The sequence below is a fragment of the Triturus cristatus genome, chromosome 7 (assembly GCF_964204655.1).
Source record: "Triturus cristatus chromosome 7, aTriCri1.1, whole genome shotgun sequence".
Classification (NCBI taxonomy): domain Eukaryota; kingdom Metazoa; phylum Chordata; class Amphibia; order Caudata; family Salamandridae; genus Triturus; species Triturus cristatus.
The window spans coordinates 1,809,893,500-1,809,911,721 of NC_140590.1; the positions used below are offsets into that span (position 1 = coordinate 1,809,893,500).

At 45.9% G+C, this 18,222-nt stretch overlaps 1 protein-coding gene across 1 annotated transcript in view; it reads left to right on the top strand.

Moving 5' to 3' along the window:
* Positions 1-7,158: 7,158 nt before the first annotated feature.
* The window catches only part of LOC146813235 (olfactory receptor 2AP1-like), a 53,629-nt gene continuing 42,565 nt past the window's right edge, over positions 7,159-18,222 (top strand). The window contains exons 1-4 of the mRNA XM_085615326.1: positions 7,159-7,269; positions 7,377-7,619; positions 11,337-11,406; positions 12,582-12,823. Coding sequence (XP_085471452.1) covers positions 7,159-7,269; positions 7,377-7,619; positions 11,337-11,406; positions 12,582-12,823 — 666 coding nt within the window. The remainder of the gene's footprint in view (positions 7,270-7,376; positions 7,620-11,336; positions 11,407-12,581; positions 12,824-18,222) is intronic.

Genomic DNA, 18,222 nt, shown 5'->3' on the forward strand with positions numbered 1-18,222 from the left:
AAAGAAGTCCACATCTGGAAAACATATGTCTCTATGAAGTACTGCAATAGTACAACTTTAAGAGAAACTTTACAGAAAATATAAATGAAGAAGAATAATGGATGTGATGGATGTTTGGTAAAACATACCAAAGGAAATCTCATTACTCACAGGAAACTCAGTTGTGATACTGTAGATAAAAGTGAATTTTCTATTTAGCACTTCTGCAACTCTTCAAGCCTTGGCATCCTGAAAGGGAATTACTTGGAGATTTTCAGTGGTATGAAGATTCTATTAATTTGTGTAAAGATAGCATTGAATGCACAGTTTTTCCAAATGATCCACAAATGTTGAATGAAGAGATTGAACAAGGAACTACTGTTGCAGCTGAAATTGCGAGAGACAGTTCTCAAGATAGTCAAAGTTCGGCTCCACTGAGTCAAGATACACTAGGAGAACCAATTCTTGAGAATGAAACAGCAATAGCTCTGAGTGGAGTAGAAATGGCAATGCAACAAGCACAACAGGATAGTATGGAGTTGGCAAACTTGGAATAACAACTTAGGGGCATATCAGCAAGGACCGGCGATAATTATTTCTCAGTGCTCTTAGCATGAGGATAATTATCGCCAGCCATCTTTGAATTATATCGCTGAGATAGCGTGCTATTAGCAATGCTTATCTCCACAGTGATAATATTCAGAGCCCAAGCTGCCAAATGTATGAATATTGCTGGACATCCAGCAATAATCACACAACTTTTGGCGATAGCTTGCTGATAGTGCCTCACATACTTAGCCATGATACCCACCTTCCATAGACTATCATGGCTAAGTCCGTTTCAAAGCAGGTGTAAGGAAAGTAACGATAACAGGGGTTATCGCTACTTTTCTTGTCACTATGCTGCTTTGCGTGAGGCTTGATAAACATTATCCTGGGGAGGAAGGCCCACTTTGCATCTCATAAGAGATGCAAAGATGGGCGTTAAGGGAAATGGCTCTAAGGCAAGGTTTCACGCGATAGCGTGACCTTGCTGATAAGGCTCCGCTTTTCGTCTGAAAACGGACGCAAAAGCGGCGATAATTTTTTATCGCCTGTTTGCTGATATGCCCCTAAATATTGAACAGAAAGAAATATATCAGCAAGTTACACAATAGACAAACCATGGTTTACTTCATGAAAACAATAATGCAACTGCTCATCATTTAAAACTATTTGAATGTATATCAGTGGTCAAGCTGCTCCAGGAAAACATTTCTTAATTAAAGTTTTCACCAGTTATCTACAGAAAACCACTGAATCACAATTATCCTGTGTTGTAACTGCTCCAACTGGGTTAGCAGCACACAACATTAAAGGGATTACATTACATCATTTACTGATGCTACCAGTTGAACATGAAAATAAGTAGGTATATCACAAGCTATCTGGAGAAGCTTGTTATGAAGTTTCAAGAGTACTCAAGAAAATGAAACTTCTGTTCATTGATGAAGTTAGCATGGTCTCAAACTTAATGCTTGCCTTTGTTCATTTAAGAATGCAGCAGATTTTAAAAACAGATTATCATCTTTTATAAGAATTGGTATTTTTACAAAACTTGGTAAAGAAGCTTTACAAAGTTGGATACTAACAAACTTGTTTCCAAATGAAAATGTTGGTCCTGAAATAATGTACAAAAAAATTTGAATATAAAATCTGTAATTTGCCTAATGCCAATACTGCAACAGTGTTCTACATTCAATCAATAACCTTTGAAGCTGAAAAACAATAAATAATGAAAATGGAAGCCATTGTTAAAATAGAACACAAAGAAATTATTATTATTCTGTCAGAAAAATGTAAATCAAAATTTTGAAAAAGTCTATATCTAAGACTGCTGGTTTTATAAAAGAATTTATATGAATGTGAACATTGTTGGGTAATTTTATGGTGTAATTTGGATATAGAAAAAGGTTTAGTAAATGGAACAATGGGGAAAGTTGTTGATTTTGTTAATTATCGAAATAGAGATGGAATTTAATTCTTGATCAGATTGAAGAGTTAAAACAGATTGGACGTTGTGCTGTTCATTTTTTGCTTGCTAAAGACGTGTATGTTCGTAGAAAACAGTTTATCTTTCTTTAGCATATGCTGTGACCATTCATAACCCTCAAGGTTTAAGTGTAGACAGTGGTTTGGTAAACATTGGAAGTACAGTTTTGAAAGAGGGTATGGCATTTGTTGCATTGTCCCGAGTAAGGACCTTATCCGGATTGTATTTTATTGATTTTGATGAGAAAAAGGTTAGTGCAGATGCAAATTGTGTAAGCGAGTATAATCGATTAATAAGACTGTATGCTCCTAACTTAGATGAATATCCCTTATTTGAAAAGTGTGTAGTGTGTCCATAATGACCATATGAGAAACACCCTTGTGAGGTTGGAAAAAAGAAATCAATTCAAGAGAATGTTGAGGTTGCAAAGAAAATTAAAATGGACACTGATGATGATATTGTAGGATACAGCTAGAAGATAGTTCAGGTATCATTTGCTATGCTAATGTAATTGTGAACGTCGTGTTTTTTCTAGAAAATAGAGAAAAAATATATTTTCTTTGTTGCTTTATATTTTGTAAAAATTGACAACTGATAAAACTAAATCCATACTGTTACTGGCATTCGGCATCTTTTGGATATATGTTCTGGTTCTTCACAATTTACTCTTAATGTACACGATGCTCAAGAATTTCTTATGTTTATGCTTGCAGTGTTGGAAGATGGAGGAATAGAAATTGAGAATTTCTTTGAACTAAGTTACAGATGGAATCATATATGTGAAGACTGTTCATTTTCTTCTACCACTGAAATAGACACTGAACGATTCATATATTTGACAATACCAGATTGCAAAACAGTGTCTTTTAACGAATTGGTAAAATCAGCTAATCAAGATTTGAAATGTACTCACTATAGATCTGAAATGTTGTCAACATTACTTATAGAAAGATTTGGACAATATGTCATTTTAATGCGACAACGCTGTAGAGCAGTTGGAAGAAAATTGGAAACCAAAATTAAACATTTTGTGGCAAGTCCAGTGTCAATTTCAGGAAGAACTTTTAATGCAGTGGCTATTATTTCCCGTCATTGGCCTTGTACAACATCTGGACACTATACTGTGTATTTAAGATGCAATAAAGAATGGACACATTGTAATGATGCCCATTTGGAATTCCATTTACCATTACCATTATTAGTCTTTATTTCGGCAGCAAAGGCCATAAAAGCAACATATAGTATCACAAATTACAGTTAAAATAAAGACATAAAATCACATTTACAATTATAAAAGGAAAAAAAAAATTACAAAAGTTCAGTCATCAAAAGAAACTTAGTGTAGAACTACAAGAAATGCCTACGCTTTAGCCACATTGCGTTTAGAAACCGGGAGACTGCAAAAACTATAGGGGGGTGAGTGTCATGTTTGAGGACTCTCAGTGCATACTCACACTCTCTGAAACCCAGGTTATTACAAATGGGTTTAACCCAGCGTTTTCTTTGAGAGAAGTAGGTAGGACAAAAAAAGAGAACGTGTTTTTCGTCCTCCATACTGTGTCCGCAAGCTGGACAGGATGTATTATGAGTTGAGTCCCACCTAGAGGTAAACGATCTGAGTGGCAAACAGCCCAATCTGAATTGACAGTAAAGCTTCCTGGCTGCAGGTGGGCTGACCAAGTCTAGATATTCCTCCTTCCTGTAGGTGTCTTTGATTTGGAGGAACTCGATCGTCAGCCTCCCCAACTCAGAATGTTCATGTAGACACGTGAGATTGTAATTTTTGACCTGTGCGATAAGTTTTGCTTTAGGTAAGACCAGGCACGAAGCCTCCGGGGAGGTCCATAATTCTGGTAGGCCAATCTTAATACATGAGTCTTTGACAAAACTTAGCCAGGGGATGTTCTTGTGCCTTAACTGAGGCCAGACCCCCAGAAGATCCTCCCGGTAAGAGGCTAACTCTGCATTAGACCAGAGCCGCTTCCAATATACCAATGGGCGCAACATTACCACTTGTTCCAGTGGTACTAGGCCAAAATCCAGCCTGACGGGGATCAGCGGGGTGCTGGGGGGTAAACCCAACAGACTCCTCATAAAGGAGTTTTCGATCCTGGTCAGGCTGCAGATTCTGGAGTGACCCCACAATTCTGCCCCGTAGATGGACGCTGCTCTCACTTGGGTCCTATAAATTTCAATCGCTGGTCCCACCGGTTTCGAGACCAAGCCTCTAAATACTTGTGAAATTCCCCCCGTAGTTTGAGCAAGTTTCAGGGCGGAGTTGGCAATTTGGCCCCCCCATCCAAAATTTTCCTGTAACGTGATCCCCAGATAACTGAACGTTGTCACCCGCTCAAGATGTACACCGTTCAGAACTGGGTTTGGACGTGTGTGCTTGGGGGGATTGAGAATCATAAATTTAGTTTTGGCTAAATTGATCTCAAGGCCTCTTTCCGCACAGAAATCTACAAAGCCGTCCAAGATGCGCTGGATACCAGTTGATGTTCGAGACAACAACAGAGTGTCGTCAGCGAACATCAGCGCTGGCACCAGGCCCGTGGCAAGTCTTGGCACATCTGTGTCCCGGATCCCTTCCAGATGTTTAATGAGCCCATTGATATATAGACAGAATAGCGTGGGTGCCAACACGCATCCTTGTCGGACTCCTCGGTTAACAGGGAAACGGGAGGACAGGTCGCCATGTTTTCCACATCTGACCTGGGCGAAGTTGTTCCTGTGGAGTCTACTCACAATGTCCACAAGATATTCTGGGACATTGAGAGCCCGGAGTACCTTCCACAGATTTTCTCGTGGTACTGGGTCAAATGCCGACCTCAGGTCAACAAAGATGAGATAGAGGCTGCCACCCTCTAAATTTACGGTCTTCCAATATATGATCTGAAGTCGAAGGATCTGGTCGACAGTGGAGATTCCCTCTCTAAAACCTGCTTGCAAAGGGCTTAAGATGTTATTGTCTGACTCCCAAGACTGTAGTCTATCCAGAATTATGCGGCCGAACAGCTTTTGTGTGGTGTCAATTAAGCTGATAGGCCTGTAGTTGGAAGGTTGTAAGGGGCAGCCTTTTTTGAATATCGGCACTATTTCTGCTCCAAGCCAAGACTCTGGTGGTTCAGCACCCAACAGGATGGAATTGAATAGAATGCAAAGATACGGAGCCCATATCTTTGGTTCCGAGCGGTAAAGGTCACCGGGGATTTTGTCCAATCCCGGCGCTTTGTCGGGGATCAGCAGGCGTATGGCCATTTCCACCTCCTTTAGTGTTATCTCCGAGTAGACTTCAGATTGACATACAGGTCTGTGAGACAGAGTGGATGTGGACGATACAGTGCCATTAGGGCTGGAATAGAGACCCCCATAGTGGGCTTCCCATGCCACTGCAGATATATTTGGGAATGAGATGGGACCGGATTCTTTCTTACCCGTGCCCACAATGGACCAAAAGCTCTTATAGTCTTTAGCCAGCAAGGTAAGCCTTAGCTCTTCCCACAACTCGTCCTCCCATGCCTTTCTAGCCCTTTGTAGAGTTTGTTTATAACTTGCTCTCAAGATTTTGATCCTACTTTTATCCGAGGCCTTAATAGCAGTAAGCAATTCGCTCTTCAGTTTCCGACACTCTGCGGAATACCATAGTTGTCTTTTAGGTGGATGGAGCCTGGCATTCCCTTGCGAACAAAACACTTCCAACAGTTTTCCCACTAGCTGAAGGTGAATGCCTGTGGGTTCAATCGCCTGTTCTATAGGTTCGGTCGCCTGTTCTATGGTGGTACGTTTATGGCCAACCTCAGACATTTCAATGAAATGGGGTAAGGCGAGACAATAAATCTATGAAATTGAGTTTTGGCTTGTAGCAATACGGGGCCATCTAACCCTTCGACCATTATTGCTCAGAATCAAGGGTTGCGCAGATAGGGATACTGCGGGGTCATTGCTGCTGCTGCCAATACCCCAACTTCCAGGTTTGAATTTTACGACCAAAGCATTGTGGTCGCTATCTTCGCGATCGATCACAACGAAGTCTTTAACCTTATCCCAAGATCGAGTTTGGATAAAGATATAGTCTAGAATAGAGGTGTGCCCTGATCTATTGAAAGTTGCTCGGCCAGGTCTATCAGAGTCGAATCTCCCATTGCATGCCCTCAAGGAAAATGAGAGAGCAAAAGCCGAGATTTGGAGGACCAGGGGAGTCCAGGCTTTAACCATAGGAATCAGGGGGTCAAAATATTCCAATTTTCATTTTCAGCGGTTGGATCATCAAGAGCCGAGACACTAAGTGGTTCGTGTTGGCAGTTTAAGTCACCTCCCACTATCACAGAGTAGCCGGGATCCAGGGACGAAGTAAATGTGGTGAGCTGTTCAATGACCGTGGATTCCCGACCACCCTGTGAGGGTCTAGAGTAGACATTCAGAAGAGCCAAAGAGTTGTTATTAGGCAGCTCAAGCAGGACACACTGAATGTCATCTGAATGGGTGTCGAGTTGTCTAGCAGTTACACCCAAGTGAAGCCCCACCCAGATACTAAGGCCCCCAGAGGGTCTACCCTTGCCACTGGTTATTGCTAGTATGTTAAAGGATGCAAAACCTGCCCTATGGAAATTTTCAAGGGCCCACGTCTCCTGCATTAGACAGATGTCAAAATTGTCTATAAATGAGCCCCATTCTTCACAGAACAATTTGTTCTTCAGACCTGCCACATTCCATGAGAGCAAGCAGAAGCTCGGCTTTAGATTGGTTATAACTGGAGACTGGTCAGCAACTGGACTAGTGTGTGGAAGTAAGATAATTGACCTACTTGGTGGTTCTTGGCCAAGCCCGTTTAACGATTTTCCCAGATCCGACTGCCCCCCCAGAACAATGGGTGGGTGCAGGGCGCTGCCATTTGGGCGTCAATCTACTTGATCAAGGATACTATACCTATTAGTGTGCTGGTGGACTTCAAGTGGGGGTAAAGTAAATCGGTCGAGCAGGCGGGTTTCTTGGATAGGGCAAAGGGGGGGTTGGCCAACCCTGCGATTTGGAATTCAAATGTTGGTTGCCTTACGAATTGAAGAACCTTGGCAGGAGACACACCTGTTGAGTTATTTATTCTTCTTCAGTTTTTTTGTGTGTTTTTTTGGAGCAATATTGCAAATATGACATCTTCAACTGCACCAGTGGACCTTCATGAAGAAGATGAAGATTTGGAGGAACCGCCACGTAAAAAAAAGAAAGTGTTGTCTGGGCGTTCTTCACTTTACCGGAGGGTGAGAAGAAAGTAAACATCCGCAAGGTGACCTACAGCATCTGTCACCACATTTTATCAAGGGGCTCTGAGAAGAAGTACTCTTGCAGTACTTCTTCTATGTTAAAGCATCTGCAAACTATCCACCCTCTACAGCTGGCCCGAGAGCAGAGAAAAAGAGAGCTCGAACAGCAAGCTCTCCAGGATGACCGGCAACCAGGACCAAGCACATCTTCTGGTCCTGGCTCTTTCAATAGAGGACCAGATATCATTCCCCAACTTGCTGCTCTTGAACACCGTTGCATCAAATGCAAGAAGAGGTTGTGGTCCGGGGAGCAGTCTGTTCTTCAAGGACTGACAAAATTGGGTGGGGTATTGTAACTTCCAGAATGAAAAGGTTCCCAATCAATGAATTTTTTTTTTTACAAGTCACATGGATTCGCGCACAGAGCACGCACGCAGTGTGCAACCATCGCGAATTAAAACAAAATATATAAAAATAATTTATCTGTATTCTACTTACAAATATATGATTTTATAAATAAATTAAATAATCCCTTGCTTTAATATACATATAAAACTTTATTTATAATTGTAAAACTTACAATTTTGATTCGGAGTCTTCCACCCAGCGCGTCCTCTGCAACTACCTACGTTACTTTACGTGAGGTCATAATTCAAGCACACGTCGCTTACGAAGCGTGCATCCTACATGACTCTACCAATATGGCGGCTTGAATTCACGCACCGATCGAGACAGATACACGATTGGTGCGCAAATCCACTTTTTAATTACAAAAAAGAAAAATGTATATTTACTTCTTAAAAATTTGAAAATAATACATTATTGTTATAACAATTACAAAAATAAGAAAAAATAATTTTTAGACATTATAATAACAAATTAGCATTTAAAAATCCTTAGAAAATCACTAAAAAAACCATAGGTTTCAGGGACGTTTTAGTTAGAAATTAGTATAATGTCCAACTTACTATAACGTCCCTGAACCTATGTTTTTTTCAGTGAATTTCTAGGGTTTTTCTAATGCTCATTTCTAACTATAACGTCTCTGAAACCCATGGTTTTCTCAGTGAATTTCTAAAGTTTTTTAATGCTAATTTCTAACTATAACGTCCCTGAAACCTATTTTTTCAATTTCATATGTATATATGTATACATGTATCTCAGCCACGCTCATGGGGATGGTTCAAGAGCAAGCACCCATCAATAATTTTCGAACAGACACAGGGTTGGTAACATAACACTCCAGTAAGACTTGTAATCTACATTTTCTGAATTTCAAAAGGTTTATTGCAGCAACGGTTTTCACCCTTACTCTGTGTGTCTGGAGCACAGATTTATTGATTTCCTTCTTGAAAAGAATCCAGTTTCCAACTATTTCATGTGCTTCTCTAAATGCACCGACTTATGAACTCTGCATAAGCCATGACTGAATCACGTACCAAAAGTGCTGAGGCAGCACAGTGCCTATTCAATGAACAGAGCAACTATTAGGATTTGGGCAATACGATGGAATCTCATGGGGCCCCAGCCAAAGATAAAATTTGTGAAACAAATATTATTTCATTATGAAAAACTTTCCAGAAAAGAAATTAACAGATGCTGGAAAGTGATGTCCTTGGAGAACTACATTGAAGTGGGGCAGGTGCCGCGAGGCTTGAGACTACTCCCACAAACCAAAGCCCAAATCTGAAATTATTGGAGCTGTAATAGGTCACTAAAGAGATTAGATTTCTGGGTTGAAAGATACTCTAATAAAGATCCAAGAAGAGGAAGAAACCCTCAATTTATTCATCCAAGTGGAGGAACGCCGTGAAAAATATGAAGGTGCAATTAAAGACAAGAAGTGACGTAAATGTCCATAAGACCAACACAACTATGTAAATGAGTGGATTCTTGCTTTCTCAAGGAAATTTGATGGAGCCATTAGACAGTGTAGACAAGTAGGTGCTAAGACACAACAAAAACCAGCTACCTCAGAATCAGGTTTTGACATTTATTCATCAGATGATCAAGCATCAAATTCGTCAAGGGAAGCTCCTTCCCTTACTGCCATGAACGAATAACATTTTTTACAATCAAATCTGACTGGAGGTTGGTAGAGCTAGTCTGGCAATCTCAGAAAGAGATTTTCTGGCATCTTAATATAGATCTAGGTAGAACGAGTCCCAATCATGTTAAAGGTAAATCCCTTCACAACCCTAATACCCTGCATGCCATGATAGACACATTCCATGAGGTAGTTATTTGTGACCTCATGAACTTATGAAAAGTATCAAGGAATAATTCTGCCTCCAATCTAACCAGTGAACAGAAAAAATCTCTGACAAGACTGTCTAAAGATTTAAGTATCATTATTTAGCCCACAGATAAGGGGAGCAATGTAGTCCTCTGGCATATAAACACATACCTGAATGGATATAAACAAATACTTGAGAGAGGGATACAGTAAATTACATTATAACAGCTATGAGAGAAGCACCTACAGTTCCAATTGCACTGTAATAACCTTTCCATGACATGTTGCATGAATGGAAAATGAAGTAATCACTGAACACTGATAAATATTAGTTAATTCTGACAAATACATTGTTGCTCCTCATTTTTTTATGCTGCCTAAAGTGCATAAAAGCAAGACAGAGCCAACTGGCAGACTGATAATTTCAGCAAATGGCAGCTTTCTGGAACAAACTTCTATCTATCTTAATTTCCACCTGCTCCCATACATCCTTTCACTGCTGTAATATTGCAGAGACAGCACAGACGTCATCTTTAAAATTGCAGGAATATCTTGGCAGCCCAGTTTTACTTCTATCACCTTACATGTGCTATCCCTTTAAACATGTATTGACCATGATTTGGGCATAAGGGCATGTAAACACTTCTTTAGGGATAAGTCGATACACAGATTTGATCATTCTATGATGCTATTGGATATGTTTTTTCCTTGAAAACATTTCTTTGTATTTAATGATGTGTGGTTTCAGGACTGCTATGGGAAATTGCTTTCCTTCATGTTACGCCTGTATGTTTATGGGATGGTGAGAGAAGTGATATGTATGGACAGAGGAGAATGAGAGATGGACTAACCATATTATTTTTTGGACTCACTACATAGATTACTTTTTTCTGATCTGGTAGGACCTATATCTGAATTGCATGCATTTTTTAAGCATATTGGCCACAACAATTTTAACCTGACTTTCACACACACATTTCACGGCACTGAGATGGACGTCTTAGATGTATCTATAAGGATACTGGTAGAACATATTGAAACCAGTTTATTTCACAAGGAGAATGATAACAACAGCATCATCCATGCCGAAAGCCACCATCCAGAGAAATTTAAGTGGAGTATCCCTTATGGGGCGCTTCTAAGGGTAAAAAGAGCATGTAGCACCATACAAAGCTTCAATGATGAAGAATGTTAGATGACATCCAGGATTAGAGATAGGGAATATCCCTATAAGATCTTGAAACAAGCTAGCGTTAAGGCAGCATTAACATCAAGAGAATACCTCCTAACCCACGAAAAGAGAGAACAAGAGGATCTGCATATCGTCAGGATGATCACAACTTACAACAGTGAATCAGGTGCCTTAAAAAATATCCTTAATAAACATTGGCATCTGATCAAAACTGACCCAGTGATTGGTAAAGTGATGCCACCGCATCCTGCTGTGACTTATCGTAGGGCGAAATCTCTGCGGGATCTCCTTATTCACAGTCATACTAGCACTTTCCTTGACATAAAGAGTTGGTTAAAAGAAATGTGGTAACTGCAAAGCCTGCAGAGACAGCATGATCAAAAGAGAATACACATTATCCATGTGGCAAACAGGCTGCGTTGGTAAATTCATTACACGTGACAATGAGTATGTGGTATATGTGCTTGTCTATCCGTGTGGATACCAATATGTGGGGAGTACTATCTCCTGCCCTGTAAAGAAAAGGGTATAGGAACATTACAGGGCAATCATAAACAAGGATGTCAACTATCCAACAGCAAGACATTGTGCAAGGGTCCATAACCATAATACTGACCTTTTGTGTTATTTTGGCAGAATGTGCATGGAGGAGACAGCGAGAAGAAACTTAGACTACTGGAGTCGGAATATATCATCTTGCTAGGGAGTAAATCCCAGGGAGGCCTTCATGAGAGAATGTGGCCTAAAACTAGGGTGGTCGACCTTAGAGCTGGGGAACCAGGTTTGAGTCTCTGCAGGTACGCTCATCAGTCTATGATTCCGGGCAAATCACTTACTCTCCCTGTGCCTAACATAAATGAATGTGTCCATCTGTAACATAACTGGTGCTCATGTAAAGCACTCTGATACCTTTGGGTCTAATAATCCCAATCTAATTTATATAAAATCAATACCCCTCACTTGGACGGATCATGCAGCCATTTTATTTGAACTTAAACAAACTTATCCTAAAAATCGTAAACCACTGGATAGAGTTATTCTAAAATCTAGATGCTGGAAAAATATCGATCCTACCGCTCTTAACAATCCTCTACAAAGCTCACTGCCTGCTCCCATCAATGATATTGATGAGGCAGCTACCATTTACACAGACTGGGTGGATTTGGCATGCAGGAAACTAGTGCCAGACAAACTGTGTATTACCAAACGGGTACATCCTACTGCACCATGGTACTCAGAGAGTTTAAAGAACAAAACGTTAGAATGTAAAAAATCAGAACGACTCTGGAGGAAGGAGTACACCACTACTAGCAGGGAGGCCTACAAGAAAGTTTTGGCCAATTATAAGAAATCATTACACGAAACCAAAAAGCATTATTATGGGGAACAGATTAGAAGTGCCAGCTCCCCTTCTAAAGAGCTTTTTAGAACTATTTCTCAACTAAAGACCCTTGCTAGTCCTAAAATTGAAAGTACCACAGAATTATGTGAATCTCTGGCTACTTTCTTTTTACAAAAGGTCGAAAACATTTTCTCGTCTTTTACATTTTCATCTACACCATTCGACCAAAATGAGCAGGAGTGTAACAGATCTCGTCCCAATCTTGACCACTTTGTTCCCCTTGAACAGCCGGGTTATTATCAAACTTCTCTCCGAGATTTGTTCTGGATCTCCGCTGGATCCTTGCCCCGCATCGGTTCTGAGATTAGCTCCGGATATCATCGGAGAGGCCTTAACTCCATTATTTCGGTCTATTTTTAAATCTGGCTGCTTTCCTACTCTCTGGAAAACTGCTTCAGTTCTTCCCCCACTAAAAAAACTTAACTTGGATCCAAAAGACCCGAGCAGCTACAGGCCCATTTCTCGTCTTCCCTTTCCAGGCAAAATGATTGAGAAAAATATGAATACTGAATTAAGCCAATTTTTGCAACTGAATTCATCCTTGGATCCCACGCAGTTTGGGTTCCGTGCTGATCATAGCACCGAGCTTGCACTGCTGAAATCCACCGATGAGATCAGAGAGGCCCTGGATCAGGGTGGAGCTGCCATTCTCATTCTCCTGGATCTGTCAGCCGCATTTGATACGGTCCATCATCAAGTTTTGATGGACCGTCTGACAGCGGTAGGGGTTGGAGGTAAGGCATGGGATCTCCTAAAATCCTTTCTGACTGACAGATCTCAAACGGTGGATCTCGACAGATATAGCTCTAGGCCTTTTGCTCTTCCTTGTGGGGTCCCTAGGGTGACCTAGCTCTAGGACACCCCCGTGCCGCACGGCCACCAGCTGCTGCGTGCGTCTTCCCCGCCTTCTGCCTCGCTGCCTCGCTAGCCGAGCCTCCGCCGCGTGACCACGCCCCCTGCCTTCTAGCGGCGTGGTCCGTGACTGCCTGACCTGCCCCCTTCGTATTTGCTGTTCTTTATTGTGTTTTGTTGCCTGTCTCCCTGTAACTTGTTTTTTGCCTTCTGTATTGCTTGCTTCGTTTGGCCCCTTCGTCCTCCCTCCCCGCTCCCCGCTTCCCGCCACAGCCGCTAACCCAGCCCCTTTTGCCTTTTGTACCCTCCCCGCTCCCGCCTCCCAGCTGCTCCGTCCCCCGCGCACTTGGCCATATATGGCGACCGTGCAACGCAGGTGAGTGTGACCTAGCTCTAGGACACCCCCGCGCCGCACGGCCACCAGCTGCTGCATGCGTCTTCCCCGCCTTCTGCCTCGCTGCCTCGCTAGCCGAGCCTCCGCCGCGTGACCACGCCCCCTGCCTTCTAGCGGCGTGGTCCGTGACCGCCTGACCTGCCCCCTTCGTATTTGCTGTTCTTTATTGTGTTTTGTTGCCTGTCTCCCTTTAACTTGTTTTTTGCCTTCTGTATTGCTTGCTTCGTTTGGCCCCTTCGTCCTCCCTTCCCGCTCCCCGCTTCCCGCCACAGCCGCTAACCCCGCCCCTTTTGCCTTCTGTACCCTCCCCGCTCCCGCCTCCCAGCTGCTCCGCCCCCCCGCGCACTTGGCCATATATGGCGACCGTGCGACGCAGGTGAGTGTGACCTAGCTCTAGGACACCCCCGCGCCGCACGGCCACCAGCTGCTGCGTGCGTCTTCCCCGCCTTCTGCCTCGCTGCTTCGCTAGCCGAGCCTCCGCCGCGTGACCACGCCCCCTGCCTTCTAGCGGCGTGGTCCGTGACCGCCTGACCTGCCCCCTTCGTATTTGCTGTTCTTTATTGTGTTTTGTTGCCTGTATCCCTGTAACTTGTTTTTTGCCTTCTGTATTGCTTGCTTCGTTTGGCCCCTTCGTCCTCCCTCCCCGCTCCCCGCTTCCCGCCACAGCCGCTAACCCCGCCCCTTTTGCCTTCTGTACCCTCCCTGCTCCCGCCTCCCAGCTGCTCCGCCCCCCCGCGCACTTCGCCATATACGGCGACCGTGCGAACGCGCAGCGGTCACGCGCAGCGGGCGCGCCGATTGTGCGCCGAAGGCGCGCCAAAGGTAAGCCCGTCTGCGCCCGTCCGCGCCTGGACCGCGCCCAGTGCCAGGACCCCTGGCCCACGAGGACCCCGGCCAACCCGCCTGACATACACCGCCGCCACCCTCATCGCACTCAACACCGGCCGAACCCTGGGATGCCACCAAGCCAACCCGAGACGCACCCACGGACCCTTCAGCTGCCACGCCTGCAAGTTCACCTGCATCCGGACCTGCCCGGCACCAGCACCTGCCAAGCCGAACACCAGCAGCAAACACCTCAAGTGCATCCTGCTCAACACTTGCTCCGTCCACAGACACGCCACCGAACTCTGGAACCTCCTAGACGCCACAGCCCCTGACGTTGCCTTCATCACGGAGACCTGGATGAACGCCTCTTCAGCGCCCGACATCGCCATCGCCATCCCAGAGGGCTACAAGATCACCCGGAGGGACCGCACCGCCAACCAGATGGGAGGAGGCATCGCCATCATCCACAGGAACACCATCCGAATCACGACTAGCACCGACAACACCCTACCCACCGCCGAACACCTGCACTTCCAGATCCACACCGACCCGAAGACCACCCTCAGAGGCACCCTGATCTACCGACCCCCGGGACCACGCACTCAATTCAGCGAGGACATCGCCGACTTCGTCAGCCCGCATGCCCTCCCCTCCGCCGACTACATCCTCCTGGGGGACCTCAACTTCCACCTGGAGAACAACAACGACCGCAACACCAGCACCCTGCTCGACAACCTCGCCAACCTTGGACTGAAGCAACTGGTGAGCACCCCCACCCACCTCGCCGGACACACACTCGACGCCGTCTTCTCATCCAGCAAAGACATCGCCTTCAGCCACACCACAGAACTCCACTGGACGGACCACAGCTGCGTACACTTCACCTTCAAAAGAACAACGATCCACCACCACCAGCAACAGGTTGCCCGTAGAAGCTGGAACAAGATCACAGCCGACCAGCTCGCCGCTTCCCTGAGCCAGCACCCTCCTGCCAGCTCAGCGAACCCCAGCCAGGCTGCTGACAACCTCACGAAGTGGATCAGCAACTGCGCGGACGAACTCGCCCCGCTGAGGACCCCGCCCAGCAGACCCGGCAGCAAGAAAGCCCCATGGTTCACCGACGAACTCAAGAGCTCCAAGAAGAACTGCCGAGCCCTCGAGAAAGTCTGGAGAAAGGAACCTACACCGGACAACAAGACCACCCTCAAACTCGCCACCCGGAAGCACCACCAACTGATCCGCGCCGCCAAGAAAACTGCATTCAAGGACCGGCTGGACAACAACGCACACAACTGCAAGGAACTCTTCAACATCGTGAAAGAGCTCTCCAACCCCAACGCCGGAAACAATGACATCACCCCTTCGCAAGACCTCTGCAACTCCCTCGCCTCCTACTTCCACAACAAGATCGCGGACATACACAACAGCTTCAGCACCCAACCGACGCACGCCACGACCACAGCCAAGCCGCCCACCGCCGCCCTCCGAGCCTGGACTCCGATCAGCACCGAAGACACCGTCCGAATGATGAACTCCGTCCACTCCGGATCTCCGACCGACCCCTGCCCTCACCACGTCTTCAACAAGGCCGACGCTGTCATCGCACCCCACCTGCGGGACATCATCAACACCTCCTTCGACACCGCCACCTTCCCCGAGAGCTGGAAGCACGCCGAACTCAGCGCTCTTCTCAAGAAACCTACAGCAGACCCCACCGAACTCAAGAATTACCGCCCAATCTCGCTCCTCCCGTTTCCTGCCAAAGTCATCGAGAAGACCGTCAACAAACAGCTGGCCGCCTTCCTCGAGACGAACGGATCCCTCGACCCCTCGCAGTCCGGCTTCCGAGCCAACCACAGCACCGAGACCGCCCTCATCGCCGCCACCGACGACATCCGAGCCCTGATGGACAACGGAGAAACAGCGGCCCTCATCCTCCTAGACCTCTCCGCGGCCTTCGACACTGTCTGCCACCGCACCCTAGTGCAACGCCTCAGCAACATCGGAATCCAGGAGAAGGCACTGGAATGGATCGTCTCCTTCCTCGACGGAAGAACACAGAGAGTCCGCCTACCACCGTACAAGTCAGAAGCCACCGAAGTCATCTGCGGCATCCCTCAAGGATCCTCGCTGAGCCCTACCCTCTTCAATGTCTACATGAGCCCCCTCGCGGCCATCGCACGCCAACACAACCTCAACATAATCTCCTACGCCGACGACACCCAGCTGATCCTCTCCCTGACCAACGACCCCACCGCCGCCAGAGCCAACCTGCATGAAGGGATGAAGGAGGTAGCCGAGTGGATGACGACCAGCCGCCTGAAACTGAACTCAGACAAGACGGAGGTCCTCATCCTGGGCTCCACGCCCACCGCCTGGGACGACTCCTGGTGGCCCCCCGCCCTGGGCACCGCACCCAAACCGACTAACCACGCACGCAACCTGGGCTTCATCCTGGACTCCTCCCTCTCCATGACCAAGCAAGTCAACGCCGTCTCCTCGGCGTGCTTCAACATCCTGCGCATGCTACGGAAGATCTTCTGGTGGATCCCCACGGAGACCAGGAAGACCGTCACCCAGGCCCTCGTCACCAGCCGACTGGACTACGGCAACGCCCTCTACGCCGGAACCACCACCAAGCTCCAGAAGAGACTTCAGCGGATCCAGAACGCCTCAGCCAGACTCATCCTCGACATCCCACGTAACTGCCACATCTCCGGACACCTGAGAGACCTGCATTGGCTCCCCGTCAACAAAAGAATCACCTTCCGTCTCCTCACCCACGCACACAAAGCCCTACACGATCAAGGCCCGAGCTACCTCAACAACCGAATCAACTTCTACGCTCCCAAACGCCACCTCCGATCAACCAGCCACGCCCTCGCCGCCGTCCCACGCATCCGTAGAGCGACAACAGGAGGAAGGTCCTTCTCCTACCTGGCCGCCAAGACCTGGAACTCCCTCCCGACCGACCTGCGCCTGACCCAAGACCACCTCTCCTTCAGGAAGAAGCTCAAGACCTGGCTGTTCGAGCAGTAACGGCACCCCCCCCCTAAGCGCCTTGAGACCCTACGGGTATGTAGTGCGCTCTATAAATGTCTTTGATTGATTGATTGATTGGTCCCTCAGGGGTCCTCACTTAGTCCTACATTATTCAATCTAGATGTCACTCCGCTGGCCACTTTGGTTAAATCCTTTGATTTCCAGTTGTCATCGTATGCAGACGACACACAAATTGTGTTGTCCATCAAAAAAGGGGCAGAAGTTGAAACAGCCTCCAAATGCCATAATTGTATCCAGGCAATTGCTACCTGGATGAAAGCAAACTGCCTCAAGCTTAACGCCGAAAAGACCGAGGTTATACTCTTCGGGAATATCACCAATCTTTGGACCCCTGATCGGTGGCCGACATCGATGGGTAAGCTTCCTGTTCCAGTCACAAAGGCAAAAAACCTCGGGGTGATTGTAGATGCAATATTGTCCTTTGAAGATCAGGTCAGTAGGGTTGTCTCTTTTTGCTCCTTCACTCTTAAACTTCTGCGGAAAATTAGATCTTTTCTCCCAGAAGACTGTCTAAGAATTGCAGTGACGGCACTCATCCTCTCACGGCTGGATTATTGCAATGGTCTTTTCATCAACATTCAAAAGAAACATCTTTCCGGACTCCAGACAGTGCAAAATGCTGCGGCCAGATTCCTTACTGGTATCCCCAGGTTTGCCTCAGTAAAGGCTGGAATTAGATCTCTACACTAGCTCCCGGTAGCGGCACAAATTCAGTTCAAGGCACTATGTCTAGTCTTTAAAGCCCTTAACGGCACTGGCCCTGACTTTTTAAAACAATCCATTCAATGGTATGTGCCAGGCAGAACTCTGCGTTCAATGCAGTCTAAACTTGCCATCCTTCCTCGCTACCACAAACTTAGCTGGGGTGGCAGAAGTTTTTCTCACTGTGCCATTAAGGCCTGGAATGGCCTTCCCCTTTATCTTAGGAATTCCTCGGAACTTCTTGCCTTCAGAAAGGGGCTAAAAACATGGCTTTTCTCATA